At 33.3% G+C, this 24,228-nt stretch overlaps 1 protein-coding gene and 1 pseudogene across 6 annotated transcripts; both read right to left on the bottom strand.

The window, feature by feature from the left end:
* Positions 1-2,130: 2,130 nt before the first annotated feature.
* Positions 2,131-3,825, bottom strand: LOC123886001 (annotated as a pseudogene).
* A 2,603-nt stretch (positions 3,826-6,428) lies between these two features.
* On the bottom strand, positions 6,429-23,375 carry LOC123887484 (histone-lysine N-methyltransferase ATXR7). Of its 6 annotated transcripts, none has more exons than XM_045936803.1 (22): positions 23,362-23,375; positions 22,921-23,002; positions 20,139-20,213; positions 18,306-18,864; positions 18,104-18,220; positions 17,295-17,615; positions 16,878-17,195; positions 16,490-16,801; positions 15,985-16,419; positions 15,429-15,849; positions 15,194-15,343; positions 14,870-15,019; positions 14,306-14,727; positions 14,094-14,216; positions 13,622-13,702; positions 12,525-12,578; positions 12,224-12,375; positions 11,331-11,417; positions 10,726-10,845; positions 9,590-9,708; positions 8,588-8,763; positions 6,429-7,190 (listed from the first exon to the last, which is right to left on the bottom strand). In XM_045936803.1, the coding sequence occupies exons 4-18, from the start codon at positions 18,801-18,803 to the stop codon at positions 11,396-11,398; spliced, it is 3,576 nt and encodes a 1,191-aa protein (XP_045792759.1). In that variant the 5' UTR covers positions 18,804-18,864; positions 20,139-20,213; positions 22,921-23,002; positions 23,362-23,375; the 3' UTR covers positions 6,429-7,190; positions 8,588-8,763; positions 9,590-9,708; positions 10,726-10,845; positions 11,331-11,395. The 6 variants fall into 6 exon arrangements, with proteins under 6 accessions (XP_045792759.1, XP_045792760.1, XP_045792758.1 ...); XM_045936804.1 differs by having other exon boundaries at positions 8,711-8,763; XM_045936802.1 differs by having other exon boundaries at positions 6,429-8,763.
* Positions 23,376-24,228: the final 853 nt, after the last annotated feature.

Raw genomic sequence — 24,228 nt, 5'->3', positions numbered from 1 at the left:
TGAATCAAAAGTTTGTAAAAAAGATGTAGAATTTGTTAAAATATTTTTTTGCAAAAAAACATATTTGATAGAAGAAGAAGAAGAAGAAGAAGAAGAACTGATATAATGATGATGAAAGTAAAAAATCTTGGAGAGTTTGAAAAAGTCTCAAGTTTTTTGGTGAGATTCTTGAACAAGTGAACAAAGAAAAGAAGAAGGAGTGCAGTGATGATGAACTATGAAAAAATTATAATCGCTAATATTTTCTCCCTACCTCTCTATTGCCGTCGGAACTCATCAGTTCAAAATATGTTCTTCTCTTACAACTTGCTATATTATCCATACAAATAATTATAAACCTCTAACATAATATTACCGAGTTTCTTCTCTTACAAGTGGAATGGATTATACTTTTCAATCAATTATAACTTGCGTTAGATCAAAAATTTCTTCAACGTATATCACTCACAAAAAACGATTTGCTATATTGTTCAATAATCATCACACATATACCACTCTCAAAATTCTTCAACATAACTTTTTTTTTGTTTTTGTACCAATTTAACGTGTAATTTTTTTTCCCATCTGTTATGTTTTTATTTTTTATTTGGTTTGTTTTCTTGATTCATTGATTTTTATTTTGTTATATTGATTAATTGTTATTATTAATATTGGATGTTATTTTAGGAAATCAATAACTTTGTTTCTTTTTTTAAAACAAATTTACTGAATCATTTGAAATCATAAAAATCCATAAAGTACTCTAAAATCTAGAAAATCTGTGTAATCAATTCTTTAAAGTCTTGATTTGAAAATCGTGATTGTTGAAAATGTCATTTAAAATCCCACAAAGTCAATACAATCTCACAAAATCTTCAAGACTTTTTTTGTTAAAATAATCCTTTGAAATCCCAATTCAATACACCCCCTTAAAAGACTTTGTGAGATTTTATTGATTTTGTTAGACTTTTTTGAAAGACTTTTTACCATCAAGATTTTAACTCAAGAATCTCTGAGATTTTATAACACATACTTTTGAGATTTCAAAGTACTTTATAGACTTTTAAGATTTTAATGACTCAATAAATTCGATACAAATTTCTTCTAAATAATGAATCAATCAATAATTAATAATCAATGAAAATAAATCATTCCTTAAAAAAATCAATGAATAAAAAAAAGGAAGAAAAAAAAAACTATGAATCATAAAAGAAAAAAAAACAACGATGAAGAAATTGCAATTCTTAGGATAAAATCAACTGATCAATATACTCTTAAAAAAAAAAAAAAAAACTGATCAATCTACTATGAAAACAAAAACAACAAGATTTTTCTTTTTTTATGAGAAATTTGTATCGAATTATTCTTTTGGTTGCTAGTAAATTATGTTACAGAAATTTTCGAGTGGCATAGATCGAAACGAAGCATATATAGTTTGTTTGTTTATTTTTGCGTATGGAATTATATGATAAACTGATAAACTGGAATTGTATATGATAGCCATTGAAGGAGACGATTGAAAAGTTTAGGAGGTTGTAAAAGAAATAACGTGAACTCCAATCTTGTTGGCATAAAAAGTCTATAGAAAAAAAAGAAAAAAAAAAAGTCTTGAGGTTTGAGTGGGATTGTTGGATGGCAAAAATATTTATATTTTCAACAAAAAAAAAGTCTCTCAAAATTCATTCCACAAAAGAATCCATCAAAATTGGTATACTTTTGAATACCTAGAGACATTTTTAAAGTCATATGAAATCTCAATTGAATACCTACTGATTTTGTTGCCCTGAAAAAAAAAATATTAATTGTCTTAATTGAATACCACAAGATTTGTTTATATTATGTATAAGTCTTGATTGAATACCACAAGATTTTTTTTTCCACAAAAAAGTCTTTTAAAATACTTTGAAATCTCAATCCAATACACCCCATAAACAGTGGCGTCTCTGAGTTTTTGGGGGCTCCGTGCGAAATATGAAAGTGGGCCTTTAATAAAAAAAAACGTAACTTTTTTTTATAAAAAAATCATCATCGATTTAAATTGCAAATAACATAAAATTATAATCATTCTTGTAATTAACATAAAAAAGATTCATAGTCTAACAATAACAACAAAATACATTATAGTTACTTTGCTTATAAAAAAAAATCTCGCTACTTAAATTGACTCATTCTTGCTGTATTTTTTGAAGCAAATTCATCAATCAAGTCTTCATATTGTATGTCATCCAAGAGATTATTCTCAATTGCTATCAATGCTAAGTCGTTAAGTCTTTCTTGTAACATGGTAGACCGCAAGTAAGACTTCAACAACTTCAATTTTGAAAAGCTTCTTTCTGCAGAGGTAACTGTCACAGGAATAGTTAATAAAATTCTATATGCAATAATTGTATTAGGAAAACAATTCATGTCTTTCAAAAAATTTAATATATCAATAGGCCCCATCTTTCCTCCAGGCAACATATTTCTTAGTAACCTTAACTCCACACATAGTTCTTTCCCAACAACATCAAACTGCTCATTATGTTTCAACCTTTCCTCTAAATTACTACAACAAGAGTTCAAAGTTGCATCATCCAACAAATGTAAATTTTAAGAACTAAACAAGAAACCAAAAACACTTTCATATTGTTGGTATTGCTCAAATCTCGTTTTAAGAGATACAACAGCTTGATCAACAAGGTAAAGAAAATAATTAACCCTAAAAGATTCCTCTTCAGATAGCTCAACTGACGCGGTACTCAAATTCTAATCAAATTGTCTTTTTCTTTGAATTTTACGCTTTTGAGAAAATACTGGATCAATGTTCAATTCAAGAGCATTTTCCGTAGCATAATTCAAGGCATTTTTAAAACCAGTTTCTCTATATTCCTCAAAAAATGAAATCAACCCCTTTATTTTTTCCATAGCAAAATCAATAAGCATATCACTTGACTGTAAGAGTTTGCTAACCGTATTAATTGCAAATAATATTTCATACCAAATAACTATCGCCACTAAAAACTTAAAATCACCAAGCTCATTTGTTGCTAAGGATTTGGCTTCACTTTCTATTTTAGAATCTGAATCATTTTCCGACACTTCAAGTAAAGCTTCTCTAAAATCTGACATTTGAAGTCTTATAGCTTTGACACTATCTATATGACTCTCCCAACGAGTGGATGACAATGATTTCGGAGTCAACCCTTTTACATTATCTTTTAAAATTTGCCATCTCTTGGTAGAATTGGCAAAAATAGTATAAATGCGTTGAACAACTCCAAAAAAATCTTTAGCTTTGCGACAAGAGTTTGTCATATCACACAATACCAAATTGAGACTATGACAACCACAAGGAGTATAAAAGGCTCTTGGATTTATATCTAAAAACCTCTTTTGTACACCTTGATGTTTTCCTTTCATATTCGACCCATTGTCATAACCTTGTCCTCGCACATCAAATAGGTCTAGATCAAGCTTTTTCAATTCATCTTGTAAAACATCAAAAAGACCCTGCCCTGTTGTATCATCCACATTCAAAAATCCTAAGAAAGATTCCTCAATCCTATTTGAAGAAACATTCACGTATCGTATTATCAAAGACATTTGTTCTTGATGACTAACATCAGGGGTACAATCAAGTATCACTGAAAAATACTTTGCTTGTTTTATTTTTCTAATAATTTCATTTTTAATTTCAGAAGCAAGCAAAAGTATTAGTTCATTTTGGATATTATGCCCAAGATAGTGAACATGAAGATTGTCATCTGTAATACTACTACCCTGTAAAAATTTTTTTGAGGCCCTCGATTTTAAGAGACCTTGTGCCACGGCCCATATCGCATATGGGCCTAGGCCGCCCCTGCCCATAAATATAATATTTTGCTCCTATTTAAAAAGAAACATATTTTTTGGCAAAAAAAAAAAAAGAAAAAAACATATTTTGTTCCTACAACAAAATTATCATGCACATATTTTTAGTCTTTGCTATTAAATAATAATGTATTTTTGAATAATTACTTTGCAACATTTTTAGAATATTATAAAAAGTTTTTACTAGAGCTGGACATGTTTGATCCCACGATGCTTAAGTGGTGTAAACCGGGTTTGGGGAGAGTTAAATGCAATATTAATGTGGCTTTCTCAACAATCAACAATCGAGTAGGAATTGACATTTATATTATAGATGAAAATGGTGATTTTATCCTTACAAAAATTTATTGGTTCACAACCAAATGTAAGGTGCATATTAGTGATGCTCTCGGATTTCTATCAATTAAGTCATCATCTCAATCATAAAAATAAGGATAACCACTAATTTATACTTGCAAACAACGACATATATCGTGTTAAAATTTAAAACATTTTTTAATTAGTGATCCACAATGAATCACGTGTGAAGGTGGTCCATGTTAGAACTGGTAAAAGTCACAAAATAGGCAAATATGTAGTATACAAATTTCAGTTCAACCAGTAAAAGTATTGAAATTGTTAGGTTGGACGTTGTGGTTGGAGTTTGAACTCCGGATCATTCACGTTAGTGTAAATTTCCAATAAATATTGTTATTTCGCCTACCTCAGAAAATGGGCAAATACATAGTCAAGTTTTATTTAATAGAGGTACGAGCCGGATGTGTTAAATAAGTGTGACATCTCACGTTGCATCATGAAGACCATTTTCCCAAAAAAAAGTAACACTATTTTAAAACTTATTTTTTATTGGTGAAATTCATGTGAGTCCCACAATTTTGAAAATAGAATCCACCATTTTAGTCTAAAGAGTTTTGCTCAGTTAGTAGGAACATTGCATTATATATGTAGGAGTTGAGGTGAAATTTATAGCCTAAGCTACTTGACAAAAAAAATATCATTTTATAGGAATTAATTTGTCTAAAGTGAGAGATTAACTTATTTTAAATTTAACATTAAAATTTATTCAAAAAAAAAATTAACATTAAAAATTTCTAACCACTAGACTAATCACCTAAAAAAAATAACATTAAATTACATAAACACAAATGAATTCCAATTTGATTGAAAATTCAATAACTTTACAAAACGTCAAATTTCATTGATCCACATTTGTCAACAATTTTTTTTTCATTGATCCACAATATTATAAAACAATAATAAACACTAAAGACATATATGTACTAACATAGTTAAAACAGTGTCTTCCAAACCACAACAGTTGGTTAAAATTTTCATAAAGACAAATTATTGCTAACAAATAGTACTTTAACATCTTCACTTTATTAGTTTATTCACTAAAGACACAACTTTGTCCATCAAACTTAGCTTCCACACCTCTTTACTTCCACGATCCTTGGCAAAGCATTCGACTTGTATTTACCTAATGATAAAGCAAGTGAAGATGTATGAAATGCACAGAGAGATTGTTCCCAACATTAACCATTTTTTTTTCTTTTTCACCACCAGTTGAATCTGGTTTGGGGTCAGTTCTGACATCAAGTGGTTTCAGCCCTCTCTCGATCACAGTTGCGGGGGATCGAACCGCGGTCCTCCCTACCAAGTTCAGCGTCAATCACCACTACGATTGGTAACATTAACCATTTTGTTGAAAATATGTTTTATCTATGTACAATAAATGTGAAGATGTTAACCAAGTCATTGGACTCAAATGGTTAATGAGCTTCATAAAAAATGACGGATTTCGGGAGAACCCGGATTCATTTCCTGAGTGGAACAATTTCTTGGCCAGACTTTACTTACCTTGCGACCGAACTCTGAATTACTAGGGCCCCTTTCCCCTAGGAACCAGAGGATTATAAACAAAAAAAAAATGTGAAGATGTTTGGAAGAATATTTTATGGATCTTTAGCTAAAGAACCTTAGAAGTGAAGAGTTGTGGAATATTGCCAACCTGAATTCCATTTTTTGCTCAGTTCTTGCATTTTCCATTCTTGTATCATTGGACCAAAATATGAGGATTTGGATCATTTCCAGCCTTTTCTTTTATGTTGTTTGTTCAACCCTCATCTCAGCCATTCATTCATTTTTTCTCTTTTTTTACACTATTTATTTTTTCCTTTGTCGATCAACAACTATTGAATTAGAAAAATGAAGAGGATTTAACACAAACTGCGTGAGAGAATCTAATTCCAAAATATTGTCAATGTTCTTAAGTATTACATGACATTACTAACCCACAAACACTCACTTAAGAACCAAAATAATGCTTTCAAGGACCAAACTAATAAGGCAAAAATTCAGTTGCTGGAGTACCAAAAATCATCTCTTTGCTAAACCACAAAACAAACGTGTCAATGAAGGGTCAAATAAATTTTTAAGTGCCTGTAAAATACTCTTCATTCCCCTATAAAATACTCCATCTCTTTGCTGGAGTAATATATTATATGATTCTTAATTGATGAATTTCTTCTAACAATCAATGTAATATAACTTACATATAAATGATCATTATAAAATAAATACTAAAATGGACCATTATATGCTCTCCAACGATCCATCCTTGTTAACAAAGATATTTCAAATAAGCAAAACACGAAGTTAATATTCATAGTAGATTCTTTTAATCATATCATTTGTAGCAAGTTGAATCTTAAGAATTAAGCTACGGATACCTAATATATTTTGTAAATTACTTATATTTATATGAACCCTATCTAATGTGTGACATTTTCAACAACTAACAAGTCAAATGAAGCTTAAATTTAATCACAAGCATTGCAACCCTCCTCCTTTGTCCGGGCTGGGGACCGGCTGTGTTTAGATCACATGAGACACAGGCGGAGTTATTTGCCAAAATCACATGAGCTCTCCGACCAATGTGCATATAAGCTTTCTCTGTCTTAGTGAAGCGAGAAACAAGTACCAATAACTTAAATTGATGGACATGAACATTTTAGAACATTGTAATTGCAAAACATCAATCCATTATACTTCTTTTGTCGGTCTTGACCCCTAAAAAAAGATTATTCTTGCGTCATAGACCACCAAGTTATCCATCTTTTGGTTAACATATCCGCTGCAAACTCTGCTCTTTAACTTGGTCGGAATCTACTCTTGTTTCAGAGTCTGACTTACACACAGATTTTTTAGAAAAGAGTTTTCACACATATGCAACCATGGTCTAGGATGCCTATTATCGTTCCGTATGTCCATATATATGCTTTGAGTTTTTGTTTTATCTAATGTTCAATGGCTGGAGAATTTTCAATAGAAGGGTCTCATCGTTCCATATTTCATGTTGCCTGCTAATAGAAAGTTTCAATAATCAAAACCCAAGTCATGCAATGTCATGAACGGAAATGTATAAACCATGTGAGCCAACAAGTTTAGCATACTTGCCTTTATTTAAAAGAACTACTTTCACCCGTTTCATATTTTTAGAAGTATATACTTACAAATAGCATAAGTTGTCCGGAAGAGCACTTTCGGACACAAAATTAGTACATTTTCTCTTCTTAACCTTGATATTATTTTTTTATGAAATAGTCTAATGGCTAAACTCACTTCAAATATAAAGTGAAAAATTCAATGTTCGGATCTCGACCCCTGCAATAAACAGTTTGGGTATGCTCCATCTACATATCCTTTAATAAGTGGGACCCACTTTAATAAGTGAAACCTACTAATGAATCCCACTAATTTTTTACATGTGTCTATTTCTCTCGTAAGGGAACAATAAATAGAGAATAGATAAACGAAGAAAACTCAAACATGCAATAATATCTATGGTAGCTATCAACTGAACTACACCTCATCCTTTTACAAGTGTCAACCAATGCATTGTTATCACACCACCTTAAAATATCATTTAAATTAAACTCAACACACTTACTACTCGGAGTTCATCAAATGAACAATAATTTTTCATGTGCCAACTTCTAAACCTTCCGCATGACATATTGACATATATTCCTCACATTTCTTTCTGAAATGTTATTGATATATACGTTTTGATGTTATGTTTAGTTTTATCATAAAGGTGCTTAATATGTATGTCTAATAGTTTTTTGTCATTTCAAATGTATACCATTTGCTAGCGCTACTAAAACAAAAAACACTCAAATTGCACTTGGTGGATTATGTTAAAAGAACTAATGTTGCACTTGGTGGATTATGTTAAAATAATTGCACAAAACAAAGTGACGTATTCCTAACTTTATACGTGCTTAATGCCAAGTTTTCCATTCACGAACTTGTTTTTTCATGCAAACCCCCTAAGAAACGTTGTTAGTATCTCAATTTATCCCCTTTGAAAAATCACAATGCAAGATGCTGCAGTATTGTTTGTAAAATTACCATATTATCAAAAACAAAAGTATCATTTTTTGTAAACGCTAACACATGTAAAATAGAGTTATTTACTCCACACTATTTTCATGGAAAATTTAATAGAGAAAAATAATTTGAATTATAAAAAAACTGATTTGATTAACTAGTATAGAACAATTTGAAATGAGTTTGTCGTAGTAATTTTGTGAGCATGTGAATTTCAGAGACAAAAAAATAAAGCATAATAAGAAACCACCAATCAACAAAACAAACCTAAAGCCTAAGGTCATGCTCTGCTCCTAACCCATTTTTTAACATTTTGTGTATCCGAAATTGAAGTGGTATTGGCCAGGAATTCATTTTTCAATACCTTTAGCCTGCTGCTTAGTGCTCACTTTATTTGCTGAGGAGTTGATTGAGTGGAATCACTGGAGAACATATAAAAAGAACTTGCCATGAATGACTATAACAAGGTGCAGAAAGAGAAACATACCAGTAGCATAATCCAATTCAGCAACCTAACAGTTTTTCCTATTTGAGCTACTCCTGCAACCACAGGAATTGAAGGTGGGAAGCAAAATAAACGAACTGAAAACATCGAACACAAATTAAATATGCTCAATCCCTGGCACACCAACATGTTATCTCTAGATTTTACAACTGAGCACAAATAAGATTTTAAGTTTTAAGTAGTCACTAACCACAATTTCTTATTTCTTAGAGTAATTATTATAGTGACAAAAAATAAACCATTTTGCCTGAAATCTAATCAACTTCCCAACGTTGATAAATGGAAGATTCAACATGGCATGAGTACCAATTTTTAAGGCATAGTTTTCCAGACCCAAAATAAATTGCCTGTTTATGCTATAGGAAAGTGATTTCAATTGAATCAAAAAAATGCCTTAAATCCATCATGCAGCCTAGACAAGTTTAGTCACATTAATATTTAACAATTGACTGTTCAAAAAGGTTGATATGGAAGTCTAATAATTTAACAATCCACTTGTCAACAGGAATTCCAATATTATTATATTGTTGGCCTGTAGATACATCGATCGAGTAGTTACCGTCTATTCAGCTGCAGCTACTAATACAATTCAATCAAATCTTTGTTATAGAAACAAGAAGGGTGGGACAAAAAGAGAAGGAACTCGGGAGGGAGAAGGGGGATTTGAGATTTGCAATGTCGTAATTTTTAGTAGCATGCACTAATGTTCCAAAGATTTTACTGTAAAAAGAATTAGGCACCTTTCGTACCAAATCATTCCTTCACATTCACTAAATTATTTTTTTCTGACAGAATTCCTTCACTAAATTATATAGACATGGAAAAACAATTATTTACAGCTTCTAAGAGGAGAAACTCAACTGCCACAACCGTCTACAAGAATGCACAAGTTCGTTATTCCATCACCAAACAAGTAGGCAACGCTGGTCAACAATAGCATCCAGTTCGGCCTATCTTCAACGATGGTGATCCATAACTACCTGAAACACCGTAACATTTAAATCAATGCCCATAACTCCAGCACTAGATGGCATGTCTTGGTTTAATTTCCACTATTATTTTATCATCAAGATGTCATTGGCATAAAAAGCTCAAGAGCTATCACAAAAATATTTTATAATCCTACATTTCTTATTTTTGTTTTCCACACCAGATACTCAGTTTAATAAAAATAAATGGTTTACCTAACAGCAAACTAACAATCAAAGAAACCAAACATCTAAACTTTTATAGAAGCATAAAAAATTGCCCTTTAAACATATATATGACATTTCAATGAAATCATTTCCATAATAGTTTACAATTACAAAGAAAACGGTGCTGTAAACTAGCAGCTATAGCAACGCAGCTCTATTGCATAGAGGAATTTGAACAAATTGCTAGTGTTCTGTGATACGCTATTTAGTACAAAATATTGTGAAATAGTGGCTATAGCACTGTTGCGAAGCGGAATTTGAAAAAACCGCTATTTTATGTGATCAGCAATTGAAAAATTGAGTCCAAAAACTACAAACACACAGTATCATAAAAAACAAGGGATGCTAAATTATGCAAGAGAAACATCCATTCATTGGTATTTGGAATTTAGACTAGCTTTCAAGATATCTGACAACTTTAGATAAAGAGCACATAAAAGAGTAGAACTACATTTTTATAATAAAAAAAATGTCAATAACCACAAGATTTCCACTTAGTGAAGAATAACTAATGCAAATGTAAATATAATGTGCAGACCGCATCTATCAAGCAAATGCCAAATGAACAATAAAAATCCGTTCTTTAACAGAGGTGACTAATCTATGAAACTATTCCCCTGTATTTTCCTATCCACGTGAGGTCCATATATCAAGTAAACAAAATTAATTTAACATGCTCAGAATTAAAGATATATATATATATATATATATATATATATATATATATATATATATATATATATATATATATATATAACCTCCATAAACACCAAATTATGTTAAGCAAAGTTTAAAACGTACAAAAGGTATAGGTAAGCAATCACTGCTGCAGCTGATCCAATTTGATGTCAACAGTCCAGTGTAAAATAGAGTAAAAGTCTTCAAATTTTCAGTATGCAACGTGTATTTTGGGAGTATAATCTGCAAGATGGACAAGAACAATAAGATTATGTTCCGATCGAAGAAGAATAACTCTTTCAGTAGAATAATTCTCTCTGATCCATTGCACCCACTTAACATTCACAATTGAGGAAACTAAGCCCATTTCCAAAACATTCTTTAACATATGTTTGATAAGAATAGACATGTTTAAAGAGTTGAATGCATGCACTGAGCAACACCCTAGACAAAGAAGTCAGGAAAATGAGGACCTGTAAAGGAAACGGAGGATTGGCTATAAACAAAGGGAGAGAATAAATTATAATTGTCTATAGTATCAACTAATTAGTTACCAAAAAGAGGGGAATGTCAACATTTGAATCAAAGAAAGATAAAGATTTCTTACAATGATGATTAAATAAACATACATGAACACTGCACAGACTAAGGAAGCACATAATAAAATGAACAACAGTTGTTCACTGCATGCCAAGATTTAAACATAAACTTTTAAGACAAGTGCATACCTAAGGCAAAAAAATTGTCCACTCTTCAGTGGTAAGTGAATACCAGTACTGATCTTAATAACTGCCTAATTCATTGATCCGCGACACCTGCATTATAAGTACACAAATGTTACAACAGAGCTGCTATATAGTGCGAATCTATCTCGACGAAAATTCAGGAACGCGTGTGACCAGAGCAACTTTAGTTTTTTATTTGTTTAAATGCTCCAATAATCTCCGTAACCTTAACACTTAAGAAAATTAATTTTTAACGCTTAAACAAAAAGCAAAATAGTGCTGCAAATTCAAACGGTGCTGCAGACTACCTTTTCATGAGGTCCAATAATAATCTTGATTAATAATAAAGAATTACAACAATTTAAGCTTCTCTTATCTACTAGTTATTACTTATTTAATTTCCAGCATGCTATTTGGGCTCATCGTATTAACACTCACACACCTTAAGTGGTTTCCTCCACCATTACTACTGTTATTGATTCATACCAGTGAAGGTGAAAACAGGCTGAAGACGTGTGTTCAGCTCTAAATGTTGACATTCAATGATAACCACATGATTGACTCAATGTAGGATGTTTGACAGAGGTAGAACGTGGACTTATATGATTGGCCACTAGAAAAGAAGTGTGCAGTGTTACATGCATATGCCACAACCTCAATTATAATAGGCTTTGTTATTCGTGACAATTCGTTGAATTTTATTTCGCATTATTCAGCATTTTCCATGTTACAATTACAAGAAGAAGAAAAATCTGACTTTCACCTATACAAATACTTATATGATATTTGTATTGTGTCCGTGCATCATATAGAGTCAATGCAACTCAAATATCTAGGAACAGTACCAAGAAAATTTGTAGGACATACTATGTGAAGAAATTCAGTCATAATCTTACTTTTTGGAACCACAGTTGCAGGGAATCTTTTTGTCCTCCAAGGGAAACTTATAATTGTATGTAATCTCTTCACCAGCTTTTATATGCCGTTTTGCATATATAAAAATCTTCTTTTGACCCTCAACAGCTATAACCTTTGTGTAACAGTTGGGCTGCCAAAAGTTCAGTTCAAATTAGGAAGAACGTGAAATCAAGAGTTGATGTAACGCAAGCATACACCCAAACACAAAACACAAATGCGCATGCGCATGCGCACGCGCACACACACACATTTCAACATATAAGATTACAGCACAAGTACCTCACAAGAATGGTTAATAAATCTTGCAATCCCACCTCTCTTTGTAGCATCAACCTACACACAGACAGGAAAAGCAAATCTATCACTTCAAATGTTATCGCAGGATTTACAAACATAATACTAATTAAGGCTCCGTTTGGATTGATGGAATATAATGGAATGGAGTAGAGCGGAATGGAATAAATATGCCAATTCCATTGTTGGAAGAGTTTATGATGGAGACAAAAAATTTACATTCCATCCCTTGCCTCCCAAACTGGGTGGAACAAAATTGAGGGTAAAGTGGGATGGAATCCATTCCATTATTATTTTTATAATCCAAACAGTGGAACTTTAATCTATTCCATCTCTTACTATTCCATTCCATTTCATTCCATCAATCCAAACATAGCCTAAAGGACATGAAAAACTACATTTAACTTAACATTCCATTTAGATAACCTTTTCCAGATTAGGTATTATTCAAGCTTATATAGTGGAAAAATCAACCACGTGAAAATGTGTTCATGTGTCTGGAAGGATTGTCGAATAAGGTACCGTTTGGCCCAACTTTTTTTAGATGTAGAAGCTCTTTTAACCATAAAGCTAGAAATAATAGCTTCTTAACTAAAATTAAAATTGTTTGGATAAGCCATAACACTCCAGTTATTAAAGTCAGGTGATTATAATGTTTTCATGATAACCTATAACAATTAAGATAACCATGCCACAAGCTCATTTACAATTATAGTTGCTTTACCAAATTCTTGAACTCAAACAATAGTTGCACAAAAAGTGAACTTCTTCTTGGTAAGTAACATCTGAGGTTTTAGTTACAAAACTGATCAGGGTCTGTGAATTCTAATCAACTTCAAAACAAAATTTCAAGACTGAACACAATCCATTAGGTTTAACAATTACAATATTTTGGTCTTTTAATTTCATTGTTTCAATTGCAGCAACGCATAGGTAGCAATACCACTGAATAACAACATAGGTTAAATAAGGATAGTAAGATATCAGATTCATCTGACAAACTGATTCCAGACTTGGGATAACAATATTAATGATACTTCTAACATAATTTTTTAAAAAAAATACTAGAGATACATACTAACCACATAACCATCATCGAGTCTGAAGAGGTAACTGCTTCCGATTCCCATCTTCTCATATTGAAGCTCTCGTATATCAGATATCTATGAGGGATAAAATCACATCAGTCAATTTATCAAATAAAATATTAAAAAATAATTAATAATAAAGGAGCAATTGCATTAAGACAATATTGACTATGCCACTTGTCAAACCAAGATTTGAACTGCAAATTGGAAGACATAGTAAGCTTAATGATTAACTGTTGATGTGTAGAACTACAAAAATAGGTACAGAAATAATTTATTTTCTTATTTCCTTTCATATGCATGTTGATTTCCTTATATTCTTAGTTCCTTAGTGTTTGTGCACCTTAATTATTATATTCTGAACAAGTTAAAGATTTATAGTATTTATTCTTCAGGAAAGCAACCATTAAGTAAAAAGTTCTCAAAAGAAAATCTTGCACCCAGAACAATATTTATTTGTTTATACCCGAGAGCGAATTAATTCTCCAATATATTCAATCACAAAGTCCTCTGCTTCTATTGGCTCCAAGGCAACAAGACCCCAGTCGTGTATCTTGCTCCTTTGAAAACGTAATCGCTTTTTCCGTGCCTGAAAAATGCAAAATATAATAGTTGAAACCTGATTTATCCCAATGCTCTAGATAAGTGCGACAAAAAAATACACTCGTTGTCAATCACCTTCAGTTGAGGCACTTTCAGAAGATCTGCACCCTCAGCTGCAGCAAGAAGGTTACGCAATTTCACCCTATTCGTTCTTGCAGAAAGACCCTTACCATTTGACAACTGGGATGAATTATTTTCAGAATCTATGCGCTTGTTTTGTGAACGTGGAAGACCCCTCACACGTGCTCTGGATGCAGGACTAGCATTTTGAGACCACTTACGCCATTCCCACCCATTAATAGAAGTCCTAGCACATCCATTAGATCTAGGACATAAATCCAATGACTTGGGAGCAGAATTTCTCCGTGCCTCAGTTACTTGTTTGCTAGCTCCCAGACTTGCACCCCTATTTGAAATTTTCAAAACCTTAGAAGGATGTGAGGATGTAACACCATCTGCTTGATGCTTTCTTTTTGATTTTGATACTTTATTTGTCGCTGCAAATGGGAATAACAAACCAAAAACAAAATAAATCTATCCTGAAAGTGAAAACTACCAAAGACATTTTACATCAATCAGGAAAGTTTCAACAAGAAGCTGAGAAACAACAAGTCCAGTACGAATATGAAATAAACCTACCACTTAGTTTCTCTAGGGAGATATGACCATTGGTCTTCCTGGGAATGGTGCCATCAGAGTTATTTCTTTTAACCACCTTCATACCAACACTATTATCTGTTGACACTGATAGCTTCTTTCCATTAGACTTCACAACATCCGTAACACCGTCTGAATAACAGAAAATCAAGCTGTTACTCCTAGAAAAATTATAATCATAAAACCAATGACAAAATAAATCTATCCTGAAAGTGAAAACTAATAAAGACATTTTACATCAATCAGGTAAGTTTCAACAAGAAGCTGAGAAACGACAAGTCCAGTACGAATATGAAATAAACCTACCACTTAGTTTCTCTAAGGAGATATGACCATTGGTCTTCCTGGGATTGGTGCCATCCGAGTTATTTCTTTTAACCACCTTCATACCAACACTATTATCTGTTGACACTGATAGCTTCTTTCCATTAGACATCACAACATCCGTAACACCGTCTGAATAACAGAAAATTACAGCTGTTACTCCTAGAAAAGTTATGATCATAAAACCAATGACAACTTAACAAGGAAAATTATATACTTTGAACTGTACACGCAAACTTCAAAACTTTCGGGCTAGTTTTCTTCAAGGATAATTGATCACTGGGTGAGCTATTATCTACATTGACAGAAGACCTGCTCTTAGAGGATGTATCCTTCTTCCCTTTAATCATCTTAGCCTTTCCACTTTTAATAGCGGTTATTTTAACTTCTGCACTCTCCTTCACATCTCCAGAAACATGTTTCCTTAACTTAGCCAGAGGCTGCTTCCCTGGCCCTGAATTATCTTCTACAACTGGCTGAAAGGAGCATAACTCTTTCCGTGACAGCTTCTTACGGTGATATGTATGCTTTCCGGTCGCCAGCGGAACTCTGGAACTTTTTGTTCCTTCCTTCACTTTTCCCAGTACAGAAGTAGCATCATTCAAATGCTCCTTGCTTGAATTGAATGACTTCCGCTTCTTAAGAAATATTAAATTAAGATAAATAAATCAAGATACAAGAATGAGATGAAATAAAACCAAATAACAAAAACAGACATTCAGAGAAACCAAATGCAGATTTAAATTCTCATAAATATCAAACAAAGTTCTCACCTCATGACCACGAGACTGAAATTTTTTCTTTATGGTAGAATCGAGAATTGAAAACTTCCACTCTTCTAGAACTTCATCATGCAGCTTCTGTCTGCACAATGCAGCTGCAACATATTCTGTAATCTTAGGATTACATTCAACTAATCTTGAAGGTCGAAATTTTGAATTGCAGTGTGGGAATATTGTTTGAGAGTTCTTCTCGAATCCAGGTGGTAGGTCACCAATCTCCTCTTCATCAGCCACATCATTTGAATGTCCACACAATTCTTGAAATGCTTTTGAGAATACATTAGACATGTGGTTTCCAGATGAAGGCACACAAATTGAGTCTCCATTTTTCACAGGATCGATGGACTTATCATTTAGAATTTCTTTAACAAATGTTTTACCGGTAAGCATCTCTGAGATACGGCAGTCACTAACATCAACCTGCAACTGTTAAAGGGTTCTTCAGCAAATAGTGTGTAAGTAGATAAAAGAATATGAACACTTGTATGCAAGTTACCTCACTAAATTTGTCTTTTTCTAGGGAAGGAATTAATTGGCTTACTTCCTTTTCAACAACACTTCGAACATAATCAGCTAAAGACACCTTTGCAGAGAAGTGAAGCTCGTTCTGCACACTTTCAAGAATGCATGTCAAATCTTTAGAGTTAGGATAACTGCATGAAATTCTTTGACCTTCTGCTATATTTTCACTTTTGAGGTTATTAGGAGATACAAATAACTCAGGATGACCATCTATTTCTGTCGCCATCACTCCAGACTGGATATTAGCATCAACATTGCATACAGAGGAACCTGGCCTGAGAACCAACTGTACAACAACTGTTTGATTATTATATGTATAATTAAAGCAAAAACCTCAAGTAAGCAAGCCACTCAGTACTCACAGCTTTTGATTTAATCTTTTCAACATAATCTTTAGATTCATTAACAGATGACTGAAGCTTAGGATGAGACCAAAGTTTTCTCTTCCTCCAGGACAAAAAGTACTCTGATACCGTGTCAAAAAACACGTCATTCCACGCTTTTTGCATGCAGTGATCAAAAAGTACTTTACGAACAGCAGCATATGACCACCAGAAATTTTCAATGCTTCCAACTGACTTAAGACTCGTTGAAGACAGTTTGGAAATTTCATGACAAGCCTGGCCGTCCAAAATATGGGAAGGTTCAGGCTCACTTGGAATGGAAGTACCTTTATTCATCTACACATAAAACATGGGCTGTTAAAGAAACTATTTGATGACTTGGCACACTGAACAAAATTTCAAGTTTCCAAAAACTGCAAAGCAATTAAACATTACCATTTTATTGTCCAACATGCAAGTTTCATAAGTTCGATCAGCAGACTCAAGCTTGTGCTTCTTGCTTTTCTTTTCAGTAACAAATTCTGCAATGATGTCGCCAATAATCCCATCTAGCATAACTCTACGGGAAGCTTTCATTACACCCATGTGCAATTGAGAAGAAATGTCTTCAGATATTTCATAAATTAAGTTCATCACATCACCAACTCCGTTGCTTTTGGAATCTGGTCCACAGATGGTTCCAGATGTATCTCCTTTCAATGCATTTACAGCAGACAGCAACACAAAGGTTCCATATTTATTGTCAAAATGAGAGACCTGAAAATTAATAAAAATAAATCAAAAGAATAATTAGTAGAATAAAAGTTCTTTCTTTATAGAACCCAGTAGCAAACATGGGCTATGGGCAATAAAGTCATGTTCCAACAAATTGGTTTTTATATTTTTTTCTTTCCATAGATAAGCACCACAGTGGCTAAATAAATTCTCGGTTTAAAAATAGAGGTCACACCACACCACTATAAGAAGAAAGGACAAGAACAGGAGATTTTATTCGGGCATATCAATGAAAACTCCACCAACACTTGTAGACACCTCCAAAACCCTTGCATTAAAAGAAAAATTAATCCTAGCTTCATAAATGAACTTGCAGAAAAAAATTGAGGTGCAATATATATATTTTTGGGTACATGAAACTGATAATAATCATGAACTTCTTTAAGAAAACTTATCAGCTCATCATTTCCTCTCCTGCACCACATCTGCAGATTATATATTATTTCACTGAATGAATTATGGCATCTTACCACTGTTGAATCTTCAAGATATCCATGGTGGTGCCAGGAAATCAATTCAGAAATGGAATGTGGGCCATGTTTCATACCCTTTTTATCTTCATAAAGCCAACAGCATTCTCCTCCCAACTAAAACAAGAAAACACCATCAAAATAAGCAACAGGTATGTCAAACTGACTCGTATTTAACAACACAGAACAGATATTGCACTACCATCTGACAAGAAATTATCTTGCTGAATGCCTCAGAGTTTAAATTCATGTGATTGGATTCCTTATTGCAGTCATTGACATGTGACTGTGAAACAGACTTTGAATCAGGGTTAGCAGGCATATCCTGAGAAGAAGAGGGGTAATTTGTAGACATCCTTGTGTCTGATAAATCCATACTTAGATACACAAATCCAGTGGAAACATGGTCAGGATACTGTTTGAAATAATTCAATGGTACAGGGCTCATTATTGTACCATTGATCACAGGATACACAGGAAGCTCAAATGGCAAGAAACCTGTAGTTAGGCCCTCATATAACTGCTCCTTAATATAGGGACCGCACATTTGTCCCTGTTCATTCACATACATCCATCCACTCACAAAAGAAGGCTGTTGCACAAAGCCACAGAAACTCTGGTGTGAGTGTGAAGTATTAACTGTGCTAGTAGAGCACACGGGAATGTTGCTATTAACATTTAATGGGCAACTCATCTCCATTCCAGAATTTGGATCAACTTTATCAAAAATATTGCCGCAAGAGAGAATATCACCAGTACTCCTGCACCAAGAGAAGCATTCAAGCATGTAAGAGAACTTAATATGGAGAAGGAGCAGGGAGTATGGTTTATTGATATATTCACATGTATATGACATATCATTAACAATTGATTTAACTACATCCAATTGTCAGCATCTTTCTGTGTCTTTCACTTTTTATCGGACAAAACATTTGATTAGGAGAAAGGGACAAAAGCATTGAGTAAAAAAGTATTCGTCTTACGCAAATGCCAAAGAATTTTCCAAACTCTCCACATATTTTCTAACTAGACTACCTTAAAGAAACCATGCACAAAGTACAAGAGAGGCAATAAAACATCTCAGTTTAATAAAAATCCTCAGCCTTCTACAAACCCAAATTAGCAAATAAAATGTTTAAACACGGCATAAAAATGTTGCCATTCTTGCATGTTGCAGAATCCCTCTATGATAATTTTACAGAAATCCACCTAGAGATTGATTCCCCCCACATTTGGGGGAAGGAACAATAGGCTCATATGAATAACTTCCTGAGAAATGGATTGGGGACTTGACTGGGTTGCAGCGTTAGAAATCACGATTATTAATTATTTTCGCTAACATGAAGAATCTGTGTAATTCTGAAATACGTTCATAACAAGCAAATGAAAGCACGCAGCAGATATGTGTGGGTGAGAGCATAGATCTGTGGATCTTTATTAGGGTTTTTTGGGGTCATTATGGGGTTTACAGGTGCTTGGGGATTATAAACGAGAAAATAATACCTGTATGCTTTTTTTAAAATTAGGTTATTTAGCTACAATTTATGCCATACTCGACACGGCAACAATGGTCACCTTATGAAAATGGTCACGCAAAGGTCGTCAAATGGCATCTTTTAAAAGTACCTACGCCATACCACTATGGAGCTACCAATACCATCACCACCGTTGGATAACAATGATCCCATGAGAGTAGTAGCTATGCAAATTTTACTCCGTTCAGTTTCCAACATACTATGACATATTCCAAATTATTTCACTCCACTATGCAGCTCATGATTATAAAGAGGAAGTAGATGCAAAGAACCATCCAACCAGAGCATACATAGAAAATATCAAATAAATTATATGATGCATTAATTAATAGAAACATACCGAAACATTAATAGAAACATGCAGTAAGAAATTATGTAATATTATCTTCTACCTTATATTTCTATCATCACTTATCAATAAATCAAGTCAATATCTACCCTTATCCACAGGAAACCCGACTGAAAATTGAAAAACAGTTATGACTAGTTAAGATTACTACCTTCATGGCACAATTGAGGCACTATATCTTATATACTCACTCCTTTCACACTTATTGCTTGTTCCAGTTGAATTGCTGCAAAATCAACACACTTTATTAACAACACATGAATAAGCTACCTTTCATAAATTGTAACTAACGAATAAACCATCTGTGAAATATAAGTTTGCATTGACCTCTTTGGTGGCATAATGAAATTAAGAGCAGCAAACAAACACAAAATACTGATCACAACAAAAACCAACTAAACAGTTCCAATTTGATAAAAACATTCATTGTATTGTGCCATATAAAACAAACAAATTAACAACTCGCGTCATATCAACTAAGAGACAAATCAAGCATGCATATATATATATATATATATATATATATATATATATATATATATATATATATATATATATATATATATATATATATCCTTATCTTTATTAAATTATTATTAAACAATAAACATTATAAGAAAGCATTAGGAACAATTGATTTAGGGTTTCAGATAAAAACAAAAACTGATACATACAATTGGGATAAAAAGAAAAAGAAAACATACAATTGGCTCAAATTTGACGAAAGAAAACACAATTATTTAAAAGAGTGAAGTTATTGCATTATTAATGATGGCGTTACTATATAGTTTTTTTTTTTTTTTTGCTTCCATTTACAATTGGGTATTAACTACGCAGAAACAAACAAACGAGATAGAGATGGAGAATGAATGGAATTGAGGGAGAAACCTTTGGATCTCGATGATGGTGCTATGCTATGCTATGCTATGGTTTGATCTGTGAAGGTAATAATAGGTTATGGTGTATCTGATTTCGTCGGTATTGGGTATGCTATTTATTTATCGAGGCATACGATATGATAGAGATGATAGAGAAGAAAATCAGACTAAATTCTTAAGTTGTGAATAAAAAATATTTATTCCGACAAAAAATTAAAATATATATATATTTATTTATGATTTGCCCTCGGCACAAGTTTACAGTGAATTCTAATGTGAGGGATCAATTAAGTCCCTCACCAGTGAGACATGAAAAAAATATTATTAGATTAAATTATTGGTCTAGATTTGTTGCAAATAAAAATGAGAACATCTACATGTTTTCGCACACAATATTTTCTGTTTTTTCTCCATTTTTGTCCTTCAACCAAAAATCTGTGCAAAGATGACTCTGAAAATAAAAAAAATCGTGACGACGGTGATTAGTATAATATTTTGCGGCGGTTGGATTTTAGTAAAAGCGAAAGCAGAGGGACATACATGTATACGGCAAATTGATGAAGAATTTGAGTTTTTTTTTTTGTTTTTTCTCTTCAAAACTAAAGAAGTTAGAAAAGGAGGTTAATTATTTGATTATATTTTGGAGTGGGTGAGTGAATTGATAAATTGGATTAAGCAATCAAAGTAAGAAAAACATGTTTCTGCACAACACAAACTTGTGACGCTAATTAGCGGCAAAAACAAACGCGTCATGGTGAAATTGAATAAAGCTTATGTTTCTTTTCTGTTTTGTTTGGGGTTAGCAGTACAAGTAAATCTCTGCATCTTCACGTAAATTTTGGAGAGGAATCATACGGGGAAGAGAAAAGGGTAGGTTAGAAATTAGAATAGAGAGGAAGAAATAGGGAAGAAATTGTGTGTGAAGATATGCAGATATTCTCATTTTTATTTAAAATAAATCTAAACCATTTATTTAATCTGATGGTATTTTTTTCATGTCTCACCGGTGAGGGACTTAATTGAGCCCTCGCCTTAAAAGCCACCCAAGTTTACCTAGACTCCTATTTCTTCTCGTCTTTTTACTAGAAGGAAGATCCAAGTTAGTCCTAGCAAAAATCGGCAAAGTCATTCAAAAAAAGATAAAATTACTCTGTAAAAATAAATCCTAATACTTTTTATTTTTTACTCAAATCCTAAGGGATTGCTTCAAGTTTATTTTTATTCTGGAGAATGATTTTTCCCAAAATATAAGGATAGTAAAAATTTCCTAGGTATTTTTAAGATAATATGTTTTGTTTACATTTAAATATTTTTTGGGGAACCTTTATAATAGGGAAATTAATTGGTAGTTATACGTGAATTTATTCTCACCTTCATGGGAACCAAAGGTATCGATATGAGGATTGAAGTGAATATAGATTCAAGTGAATAAAGATTTATCCATTTGGTGGAAATCAACCAAATAGAAATTTCTTCGGTTAAAAACACCCCCTAACACTTGTGGTTAAAAGCATTGATCTAGGATTTACGAGAAATTGAGTGTATTTGACTGTTTGAGGGAGGGAACATCGGAGGTAAAAACTATACTATTCAAAATCGCTGTTTTAAGGGTTTAGTAAAACCCTCAAATACTGATATTTTGGTTTAAACGTTGGTCAATTACGATAAGCGATCGACACTCATTGCACATGTGACATGGACAAATTCATCATGTTTTGCTTAAAACTCTCGTTCGCACATTCGAGCCTTTACCGTCACATATGCGGACGCATACCTGGGCTCCCTTATACACTACAAAGTAGATGCAAGAACCATCCTACCAAAACATACATAGAAAATAGAAAATAATAAATAAATTATATGAAGCATTAATTAATAGAAACCTGCAGTGGCATTAAAAAATAGAAACATGAAGTAAGAAATCATATAAAATTATCTTCTACCTTATATTTCTATCATCACTTATCAATAAATCAAGTTAAAATCTAAGTCCCTTCGCCACAGGAAACCCGAGTGAAAATTGAAAAAATAGTTATAACAAGTTAAGATTATCACCTCCTTGATGACACAATTGAGGCACTATTATATCTTAAACACTCCTTTCACACTTCTTTGCTACCTCACTCCAGTTGAATTGCTGCAAAATCAACACACTATTAACAACACATTAATGACATGATTTCATAAATCGATTCCCAATGCATCTCAAAATATCGATGATCACAACAAAAAACAACATTCCTATAGTGATGATATAAACTAAGAGACAAATCAAGCACGCATCATTATAATTATTATTAAACAATATAAACGTTATAAGAGAGCATTAAGAACAATTGAATTAGGGTTTGAGATAAAGACAAAAAGTGACGATACGTAAAATTGAGTCAAGAAAAACGCAATTAATCATTGATTGATGATAGTTTAGTTTTGTTTTTTTGTTCCGTTTAGGAATAATAACTGAATATGGAGAATGAAGGGAATTGAGGGAGAAACCTTTGTTTGGATCTTGTTCTGGACTAGACTAATGCTAGTCCACCTAGACCCTCACAAAGTTCACATGGCTTGCCCAACCACCTCCATGTCAGCATGGCACAACCTCTCCACCAAGATAGGGTAAAATTACTACTCTACCCACTATCTAAGGGTAATATCTTGGCAGTCCCTCTTAATGGGCCTTGGCTAGTCCAGCCCACTAAGAGGACCTTTGGCCCAGAGCTGGGGGCTATAAATACTCTCCCTCTTGGGAGAGCAAGGTAGAACACTATTCATTATCACAATTACTCTCTCTCTCTAACTTCTCTCTAGTATCTCTTTTGCTCCCTATTCCTTGTCTGACTTTGGCATCGGAGCACCTGCAGGTACAACCCCCCCCTCCGTGGACCATCTGCTCGGATTGCTGCCTACCACCTGCTCAACGGACTTCCAGCTGGCCTTCTACCTGTTCTGATCAATAGTTAAGATCAGTGGCGCCGACTGTGGGGAACTGAGTTCTCCCCTTCTTTGTTTCAAGCAAGAAAACCAAAGAACAAAACCAATCAATCACTTTTTCATCATGGCCAGTTCATCTCATTTCAACAATGACGTTGAGGACGCTGCTCCTCCATCTTCTCCCCGTCTGTCTCCTGCTCTCATCACTGACCTCCAGGCCCTCCCCGAGTCAGACCCTAGAGACGGGCAGGAAACTTCCTGGACCTCTGAGGATGGCGACTTGGTCGTCTTGACTGAGAAGCAGGCAGGGAAGCGCCCCCAGTCCGAGCAGGGCAAATCAGCAGAGACCGACTTGTCCGCTGCTTCAGTTACCAATGCTGAACTAGCAACACTCATTGCTGCCCTGAAGCAAACCACCGAAGCTCTCCAAGG

Source organism: Trifolium pratense, linkage group LG5 (genome assembly GCF_020283565.1).
Source record: "Trifolium pratense cultivar HEN17-A07 linkage group LG5, ARS_RC_1.1, whole genome shotgun sequence".
In the NCBI taxonomy this organism is placed as follows: Eukaryota; Viridiplantae; Streptophyta; class Magnoliopsida; order Fabales; family Fabaceae; genus Trifolium; species Trifolium pratense.
Note: the sequence above shows the minus strand (reverse complement) of the source record. Positions and strands in the feature narration are given on the sequence as shown.

What these genes read in the sequence shown, in the direction of transcription:
- LOC123887484 (XM_045936802.1), bottom strand. Translation starts at nt 18,803, where the DNA reads ATGGAGATGAGTTGCCCATTAAATGTTAATAGCAACATTCCCGTGTGC. An exon ending in GCATGTTGGACAATAAAATG is followed by an intron (nt 17,196 to 17,294) that starts GTAATGTTTAAT and finishes TTTTATGTGTAG; the next exon opens with ATGAATAAAGGTACTTCCAT. An exon ending in TTATTAACCATTCTTGTGAG is followed by an intron (nt 12,376 to 12,524) that starts GTACTTGTGCTG and finishes AACTTTTGGCAG; the next exon opens with CCCAACTGTTACACAAAGGT.